This window comes from Mustela nigripes, chromosome 5 (genome assembly GCF_022355385.1).
Source record: "Mustela nigripes isolate SB6536 chromosome 5, MUSNIG.SB6536, whole genome shotgun sequence".
NCBI lineage: Eukaryota > Metazoa > Chordata > Mammalia > Carnivora > Mustelidae > Mustela > Mustela nigripes.
The window spans coordinates 25,691,421-25,701,220 of NC_081561.1; the positions used below are offsets into that span (position 1 = coordinate 25,691,421).

Here is a 9,800-nt window from a genome sequence, read left to right on the forward strand (position 1 = left end):
CTTCTAACCCAACATTTAACCAATGACACACATGTATACTGGTATAGATTTTATATTGTAAAATTGCTCCTGAGAAAGTACTTAGTATTTTATATTTTGACTTCAGAATCACTTTTGTAAAAGATCTTATTTATCTGAGAAAGTGAGCAAGCATGAGTAGGGGTAGGGGTAGTTGGAGAGGGAGAGCAGGAAGCTGAGCAGGAAGCCCAACACGGGGCTCACCGCAGGATCCTAGGATCATGGCCTGAGCTGAAGGCAGATGTTTAACTGACTGAGCCACCCAGGCACCCGGACTTTAGATATACCTTTATTTTAAAATATCCCCAGAGAGTGTTTTCCCTCTCTGACTCTCCCGACTGTCATGCTCTCTCTCTCTCTCTCATTCTCTTTCAAATAAATAAATATTTTAAAAAATGTTTTAAATAAATAAATAAAATATCCTCAGAGATAATTTTTAGCTTATAGGAAAAATATAAAACAATCTTCCACTATATTTTTATGAATCATATTTCAATTATAATTATTGATATCATATTATCAATTATATTTATTATATTATTTTTACATATTAAGTTAATTTATTATATTTATTATAATATAATAAAATTATATTTTTTAAAGAAAAAGTATTGTCAGATATAGAAAATAGGAGTCACTTCCAAATACAAAATGTGGACAGAGACTTGGTTCTCCTTGAGTCCTGACCTTCAAATAAAAATTACAGTGAAAGACAGTCTTCAGGGCTCTTACATACAGATCTAGACAGGTTTTGGTTCCAAAATTCTCAGCCATTTCTTGACAGGTAGCGTCCAATCTCCTAACTGTGCTCAGGGGGTGTTGGACTATCCCTCAATAACCAATAAGGCCTTTTAACTGGATTTGAATCAGTATTTCTTACACCTTGCCCGGCCATAAATGGACTACTCTTTCAGACCAGACTTTCAAAGGCACAGGGAGGGATGGTTACTGGTTTCCAGAGCACCTGAAAGGAGCTCAATGCCAGAGACTTTATGGGTTGGTTAAGAGGAGGCAGGGTAGAAACAGCAAAGAGAGAAGTGAGCGTAATGTAGGAATGTGAAAGAGAAACAACTGAGGAAGAAACAGCCCACAGGCCACAGGCCAGTGCAACAGCACTGCTCAACTCAAGAGAGCTGCTCGTCCCACAGGAGAGAATTAGCTGAAGCGAAGCAGAACCGTTAGTATCACAGAACAAGTAGTCAGTCTGGTGAACTGGAGGTCGTTTAATCACGTGAACCATCACTGCACTCTAAGTGGCATATGTCTCTACAGCATATATAACATCTTCTGTTCCTTGGCATTTCATCAGTTGCTGAGAAAATTTAGAATTTCTGAGAAGCTGTGAACAAAACAAAACAAAAAAAGACAAGCACAAAACAAACATCCAATCTTCAGCTGCAGGTATGAAACCAGTCCATTAGAAATACATCCTTTAAAATCCTGATCTGTTTGCATTTTAAATCTTCCAAGCGCCAACATAACAGAATTATACAAGCATGCTGCTTCGGCACATGCAGAGGCGTCTGAGACACTTATGGGCTCAGGTTATAACAGCATATGTATTATATTACTATGTGGAATACATATTTACTGGAGAAGTTGATTCTATTTCAAACTCAAGTCTACTATATTTTCCTTAACTTCACTTGAAAATCCATATGTATTTCTTTTGGAAATAATTAAACCTCAAGACAATACACTCTTGAGAAAATTTAAGAGTTTTGATAAGACCTACAATTAGCCACAAATGGTAATGGAAACGGTTTGAAATGTTATGACTAAGGATGTATAATAGAGCCAAATACACAAGACTGTAAACCACCCCCAGCACTCTGCATTTCTCTGGAAAGAATGAGGCGCAAGTCTAGTTGCCCAAACCCTGTTTCCGAGCTCATGCGGAAGTTATTATTTTAAACAGAATTTGGCTTGAACCACACTTGGAAGAAGAACGAAACAATTTATGACCTTTTCAAGTACTGACTGTGCACCTACAGGAGAGTGTTAAAGACTGTGGAGCACCACCAAATTAAATACCGTCCACCTGTAAACAGAACGAGGAAGCTCTGTTACTCTAAAGACCCCACTGTTTCAGGAACACAGCCAAGTGCAGAAGAGTGTAAGCACTATGCCATCTTTCTGTGTAACACAGGAAATGAGGCGACATGTATTCACGTTTTTTGTATTTACATAAAGAAACACTGAAGATACATGAAATAGAAAAATGGCTACCTCTAAGGGAAAAGATAGACTCCCTTTTTAATGTTGTTCTGATACTTGAATCAAATGAAGAGTGAGTTCTTTTTCTTGAGAAGTCTCTCTAAGAAAATTAAAATTTAAAGGTTAAAAATAACCGGGTTGCCTGGCTGACTCTGTTGGTGGAGCATGCAACTCTTGATCTTGGGGTTGTGAGTTCGAGCCCCACGTTGGGTGGAGAGACTGCTTAAAAATAAAATGAGATGCCCCAAATGAGGGATAAGTGGTGAGTCTTTCCTGCAACTCCACTGTAAATTGAACAGAGGAGCTATGCATTTATTTATTTTTATTTTTTTACATATATATATTTTTTAAGATTTTATTTATTTATTTGACAGAGATCACAAGTAGGCAGAGCAGCAGGCAGATAAGGAAGGGGAAGCAGGCTCCCTGCTAAGCAGAGAGCCTGATATGGGGCTTGATCCCAGAACCCTGGGATCATGACCTGAGCCGAAGGCAGAGGCTTTAACCCACTAAGCCACCCAGGTGCTCCGAGCTGCACATAGACGGGAGGCCCTGTTGAGCTAAAAAGCAAAACCTCAGAGCCTTCTAAATCTTCTAAGTTCCATATGCTAATAATTTCTATTTGGAGATAAACTGCTTGCAGTGGCTTAGCAGAAAGAGAACTTAGAAGACAGGGTTCTAGCTCCAGCTCCATTAACTAGCTGTCTGTGGGATCTTACAGCTACTTCCCAAAGCCTCCGTTTCTGCATCAATTACAGAAGGAGATGGAGAAGTGATCCTTAACGTCCCTTACGGGATTTCTACTATTGTGTACTCTGATCCAGATTGTCAACACCAGACATTTTCCATTTCTGTGTGTGCTGGGCTTAGTATAAAGCAAATACTCAATTACTGTTAAGGGAAAGAAACTTTTTTTATGCATGACCTTGGTGGTAATCAACAGGTAATGCTGAGAAGCAAGGCACTTACAAAAGCAACATGAAGACTGTTCATACTTTTCTACTTTTGTGTTTGAAAATTTCCATAATGAAGGGTTAAAGAAAGAAAGCAAAAACTGAAAATGCTTTTAAGCATTTTCACAGGAGAAGTGCAGAGAGGCCCATATTTTCATAACAAAGATTGGAAGTGAGATATCCGATTTTTAGCTATGTTTCTTGGCCTGGACAAATTTAAAATCTTGAGCAGTATCTACCGCATCTAGCCACTGAGCTACAGTAGCTTGCTTCAATTCCTCAGATCCAAACTGGAGGCTGAGTTACTGGAACCCTGCAGAGTTCTCCAGTAGGGAAAAGCCTTTGTGTATTTATGGGAGAATTCATCTGCCCCCTGTTGTAGGTCAAAAAGCAAATTATCATATCTTACAAAAACAGAAAAGAGTCAAATTGTTTACATTACAGGTTTTACTGCAATTATTTTTAAATTAATTTTTAAATACTCAGTGAGCTCAGCTTTAACATAATTTTGTGTTTAGGCAGTGTATGATTTTTAAAAACTTTTTAAAAAGTTTCTTAAAACTGGGGTGAAGAAGTTTCCCTGAAAGACACGTAGAAAACTTTTTGCACAGGTGGTGTGAGGCTGGAGACCACGCGGATAAAGTCAACACAAGATTCAGTATCGCACAGAGGGGATGCCAAACCCCCAGAGAACTTGACAGATGAACTTCAGATATTATGCTTCTCTCAGCATAAAAACATGGACAATTTCACTGGCTCTCCTTGGAGCTTCCTCCTCAAGAGGATTAGACTAGTTTTTCCCATTACCTTGCTCGGGGACAAAGTAAGAACCTATCCTGCGACCGTGCTAGTGGTCCGAAGGCAGGATGCGCGGCGCCACCTGCTCCAAGGGGCCGGCCAGCCCGGGCGCGGGGTGGACCTTTCGATGCTGAATGAGGTTGCAGTGGTAAATGAAATTCTTGCCGCACTCCTCACACTCGTAAGGCCTCTCCCCGGTGTGAATTCTCTGATGCTTAATAAGGACAGAGCGTCGGCTAAAGCTCTTGCTGCACTGGCCGCACTGGAAGGGCTTCTCTCCCGTGTGGATCCGGAGGTGATGGAAGAGCCCGGCGTTCTGGCTGAAGGCTTTCCCGCAGATGCCGCACTGGTAGCGCTTCTCCCCGGTGTGGAGCCTCTGGTGCTGGAACAGGCCCGAGCGCTGGCCGAAGGCGCGCCCACACTCCTCGCACTCGTACGGCTTCTCCCCCGTGTGCGTCCTCTGGTGCTCGATAAGGATGGAATTCTGGGTGAAGCTCTTCCCACATTCACCACAGACATAGGGTCTCTCCACGGAAGAGCTTGGCCGCTGCCTCTCCAGCCTGCCGTCCCGCTCACAGGGGTCTCTGCACTCAGGCATCTCAACAGCATCACCATTCCGTTTCTCTGCGGCTTCCAAAAGAGGCCTCGTCTCTGTAGAAAGCTCCCTCGCTGGGCCTACCTCCACGTTCCAAGTCCCGGCCTCCCCACCTGAAACAGCAAGGGGAGCATGAGGGTGTCAGATGTCCAAAGGGGGAGGGGGAAACCAGCCGGGAGAGGGGGTGGGAGGGGACGAACAGGCGCGGCTTCTCTTCACTTCTCCTTTGCCCTTGGGGAGAAGACGGGCTGAACTGTAACTGCACGGTCAGCTGTCCGCCTGTCCCAGGGGGCCACAGTCTTCCTGAGGGCAGGGGCGCATCTACCTTGTTTGGCACGGTCTCCCCAGGAACAACCGCAGCACCTGGTGCCCAGCAGACGCGGAACAGATGTGCTGAACCTGGAGGGGGGCACTCAGGGAGTGAAGGAGGCCTCCTGAGAAAAATCCCGATCCTCACCGATCTGAACCGGGCGCAGCTCGCGGGCACGGCACTGATGCAGCTCTTCCGAGGACTGGAGCCGGCCCCCTGGCAACTCCTGGGCTGCTCCCCGAGCTGCTTTCTCCTTTGCAAACTCTCCCTGTTCACAAGCATAGCTTGGGACCTGGCGGAAATTAAGGATGGTTAGGAACCAAATGTGAGAGGCACCTTGTAAGGGGGCCTCCCCAGGACCGCCGTATAGGAAAAGGCGGCCCAAGAAACTGGCAACGAGGAAGAGGCAGAGAGATGGAGAGCCCACAACGGACCACATCAGGCACAAAAAGTCCTCCTCCCCTACCTCTTGCTGCACGAAAACCCCATGCTTGCTCCTGCAGGTACAAACCTCTGTGCTCCCATCTTCCACCAGCTCTCCTGGCTCGTCCAGCTCCCTCTCCAGGTCCTCCAGCGCAGTCACTGCCTGCTCCCCGCTCTCGGGTCGGTGCTCCCGCACCCAGGCCTGCAGCTCCTCGGGCAGGATGGTCAGGAACTGCTCCAGCACCAGCAGCTCCACGATCTGCTCCTTGCTGTGCGTCTCGGGCCGCAGCCACTGATGGCAGAGCTCCCGGAGTCTTCGAAGAGCCTCGCGGGGCCCAGGGGTCTCCTGGTAGCAGAACTGCCGGAAGCGTCTCCGAAAGATCTCTCTGGTGTGAGGGTTCTCTCTCAGCAGGCCAGATTCCTGCCCACAGCCACAATCCCCCTCTTTCTCTTCTACCTTTACTGCCTGAAGTCCTTCCTGCATCTCTAAAGTCTCAAGGACCAAGGCTGTGGCCATCTTAGGCTTAACTCTTCAGAAAGAGTCTATTCTCGATGATTCCTCTTTGATCTTTTCTTCTGGAAATCCCAAAATCTAAAAAATAATTGCAGAGAAAAAAATACTAAAATGTTAAAAATCTTCTCTGCTGGCAGACACAGAAGTATCTGCAACAAAGGCAGTCACTCTCACATTTATATTGAGACTCAGAACACGCATATTCATGTACATATGAATGTATGTTTGTGCATGAGATACACACCTATACAAGTAACTGAAATAATAATTTCACAAAACACTATGTATCCTTAATTATGTGACACACATTATTATTTTTAAAATCTTGCCTTTTTTTTTAAACCCCAAAACAAAAAGCCCTGGTCATAGCCTACCATAAGGACTTCATGATTCACATACGAATCATGACCTATAGCTTTAAAAAGTTTCTAAATTTAAGAAAAAGAATTATAATTCACTGTAAATGTAACCCAACACTATTCTTGGGTATTGGCATGCACTGTAAAATAAAAACAAGGAACAGTGTATTTAAGTTCTGAACACAGCTCACACAACAACTACGAGAAAAGTTAAATCCATATTGCCACTATTAGTTCTGCTTCTCAAGGAGGGAAGAACCACTGGGGTGGGGAAGCATCCTTGTGGATGCAAACATAACCCCCTCCACAAATCTCTACCACTTCTGGCTTCACTGACCTCTCTAGTCACCACTCCAGGAGTCGAGAGGGTTCCCCCCTCCAAAGACAAGGATCCCTGAGCTCTTACTCCCCCCTCCCCCACTTTTCTTGGTGCTGACTCGCTGTCACTTTGAGATCCACATTATCTTCTTTCAAAACTTCTCACAGGCCACTCATTCATCTGGCAGTATTCATTCCGATACTGCTCTCGGCACTAGACAAGGGGCCCCAACAGAACAAAGTCCCTACCTTGATGGAACGCACATTCTAAGCACAGTACCGATAGCAGCTGACACTTCTCTTGCTTTCAAGGTACCAGGTTTTGTACTAGATGTTTCACATGCGTCAACTCACGGACTCCTCGAAACAACTGTTAAGGGTTTGTTACTACCCACATAAGGACAGATGAGAAAACGGAGGCCCAAAGAGCTGGAGTCACTTGCCCAAGGTCTCACACACAGGAAACAGTGAAGCTGCCTTTCCAAAAATCTACTTCAGAATTCACAGGCTCAACCACCACCCCACTGTCTCTCCTGTATGTGGACAGGAAGAAGGGAAAAGGATGAACGAAGGAGCCGGCAGGCACAGACAATAGTGAAATAGATGTTAAACAGCATAACAGAGTATATATTATAGTGTGTATGTGTGTGTGTGTTTAGTATAATTATTATACCATAATTAATTATGGTATAATTATATATTATAATTTTGTATAATTATACTACAATTAGTATATATGTTTATACTAAATATTATATATAATATATGTACATATTATAGTATGTCATAATTATATGATATTATACTCATATGATTATATTATATATTACATAATATATAATTATAATACAATATAATATATATTATATTATTATATATATTATATATAATATACAAAATATATAATATATAATATATTATATATAATCATGTAAGTATATCATATAATTATGATATTATACTATAATATATAATATATACAAATATATTAGTATTATTTATATATTATATAATACTGTACTATAATATATAATATATTAATTATAATATATTAAAAAATATATTTTAAGGATTTTATTTATTTATTTGAGGGAGAGTAAGAGAGAGCATGAGAGAGGAGAAGCAGACTTCCCAGAGCTGGGAGCCCAATGTGGGACTCAATCCCGGGAATCCAGGAACATGACCTGAGCAGAAGGCAGTGGCTTAACCAACTGAGCCACCCAGGCGCCCTTCCACTCTGGTTTTAAGTCAAAGATTTTCTATTCACAGAAAATTAATCCGAAGCTTTGTGCTTTGCTCATAGAAAATCATTCTGCTATACGGTGTTTCCAATCTTTACTCAGTTTCACTACAATCAATCCCCTCTATTCTCTGTATGGCCTAGGCTCCCTTTTGCTTTCCTCTCCTGCTCTTGCTTCTGTCTGGTGGCCTAAAATCCCATGGCCTCACACTCGCACATCGCAGCTCCTCTTTGAACCCAGTGCCTCTAAAATGCTTCCCAAGTGTTTAACAACTCTGCCCTCCCGGTCACAAACAGTTCTTAAGGTCTTTTAGGTTCACCACCGCACTGTAAGGTCTTCCTCGACTTACACTGGGTTATGGCCTCATGAACCCATCACAAGTTGAAAACAACACACACTGAAAGTGCACTGAATGTACCTCACCCTCCAAACAGCATACATTAGCCTCACCTACCTTAAATCTGCTCAGAGCACTGACGCTATGCTCCAGTAGGGCAAACGTGTCTTCATCATAACGTACCCCCACATTCTCCTCTGGTGTCACCGTCTAAGCCCCCACAACTTACCGGACACATCCCCACATTCCCAAGCCTGGCTCAAGGCTAGTCACCTCTCCAGCTTCAACTGTGGGGCCCCACTCTATTTTTTCTGTTTTCCTCTATTTCACATGCAAAAACCGCCCGTGCCACTTGGGCTTTTCTTCTCACTATTCATCAGGCTCTCCTCATCCATGTTCCACGCCCGTGGTCTTGCCTTGGGCACTTACGCAAACCCCAACCAGTCTCTGCACCTTGATTCGACTCTCCCGTCCTCTGAGGTCTTCCTCATCCATTCCATCACCCTCTTCCTCCTTCCGGCTCTTAGGTCACCAGCCCCATCTTTTACCTCAGTCACAATCTATCCTGTGGTTACTTCTCATATTAAAAAAAAATCCATGGGGCGCCTGGGTGGCTCAGTGGGTTAAGCTGCTGCCTTCGGCTCGGGTCATGATCTCAGGGTCCTGGGATCGAGCCCCGCATCGGGCTCTCTGCTCAGCGGGGAGCCTGCTTCCTCCTCTCTCTCTCTGCCTGCCTCTCTGCCTACTTGTGGTCTCTGTCAAATAAATAAATAAAATCTTTTTAAAAAAAAATCCAAATCGTACAGGGTAAAGAACCCCTTCATCAGAAGCGGACACTGGTAAAGAGTGGAATGGGCCCGCAGACTTTCTCTGTCCATCTTTAACCGCGGGCACGCGCGTGCGCATCACACACGTGCGCACGACGCAGCTCGCAGCCTCCCTACTGTCGGCAGCACGTGGAGGGGAGCACGAGGCAGCAGATCCAGCCGCGAACGCTGCCCTACGAGCGTGTGACCTTGGGCGAGGTACCTGGTTTTTCTGGCCCTGCATCTGGTTAACGAAACGAGGACAGCTACGCGGCAAGGTGGTCAAGGGCAGGAAATGAGACAACCTACATAAACTGGTTTTGCACGACGCCTGGCGCTTAGCGAGCTTGCCAGTTGACCACCTTCTCGAGAGAGGATGTGCGATTTGGGGTTTAGGCGGCCGCGTGAGACGCTGCTACCTCCCCTCGGCGCCAGGAGGGTCGAGTCTCCTGCGGCCCAAAGCACAGGGCGGGGAAGCGGGCGGGGAAGCGCGCCGCACCGGTGCGCACCGCTCAGGTCTGTTCTCCCATCCTAAGCGCTGACCTGAAGCCCAGCACGACCGAGGTCCGCAAGCGGAGGCGGCTCCGGCGCGGGAACCGTCCTGCGGTGGGGCTGCAAGGCTGGCGCGGAGCCCGGCAGCCCCGAGGCGCGTCCGAGGGCGGCAGCTCCCCTGCGACGGCGCTGACCTCCTCCCCACGTTACACAGGGGAAGGCGCGGAGCTCCCGGTCCCGACAGGGGCTGGTCCTCGGAATGCCTTCCGCGACGCCTGCCCGAACAACGACGGCTCCTCAAGCACTGCTACAGAGGGAGAGTCGAGAGCAGGCCAGAGCCGCGCCGCCGGCGGAGCGGACCACCGGAGGCCGCGGAGCGGACCACCGGAGGCCGCGGAGCGGACCACCGGAGGCCGCGG

General features: G+C 45.9%; 1 protein-coding gene across 2 annotated transcripts in view; it reads right to left on the bottom strand.

Moving 5' to 3' along the window:
• LOC132017688 (zinc finger and SCAN domain-containing protein 12-like) overlaps positions 1-9,800 on the bottom strand; it is a 34,964-nt gene that overhangs the window by 24,881 nt on the left and 283 nt on the right. Inside the window, exons 1-4 of one of the 2 annotated variants that reach the window (XM_059399635.1) lie at positions 9,433-9,794; positions 5,403-5,906; positions 5,039-5,183; positions 4,099-4,694 (exon numbers count right to left, since the gene is read on the bottom strand). In XM_059399635.1, the coding sequence (XP_059255618.1) occupies positions 4,099-4,694; positions 5,039-5,183; positions 5,403-5,831 (1,170 nt within the window). In that variant the 5' untranslated portion in view covers positions 5,832-5,906; positions 9,433-9,794. Of the gene's footprint in view, positions 1-1,226; positions 4,695-5,038; positions 5,184-5,402; positions 5,907-9,432; positions 9,795-9,800 lie in introns of those variants that run through there. The other variant, XM_059399634.1, reaches the window with a different exon arrangement.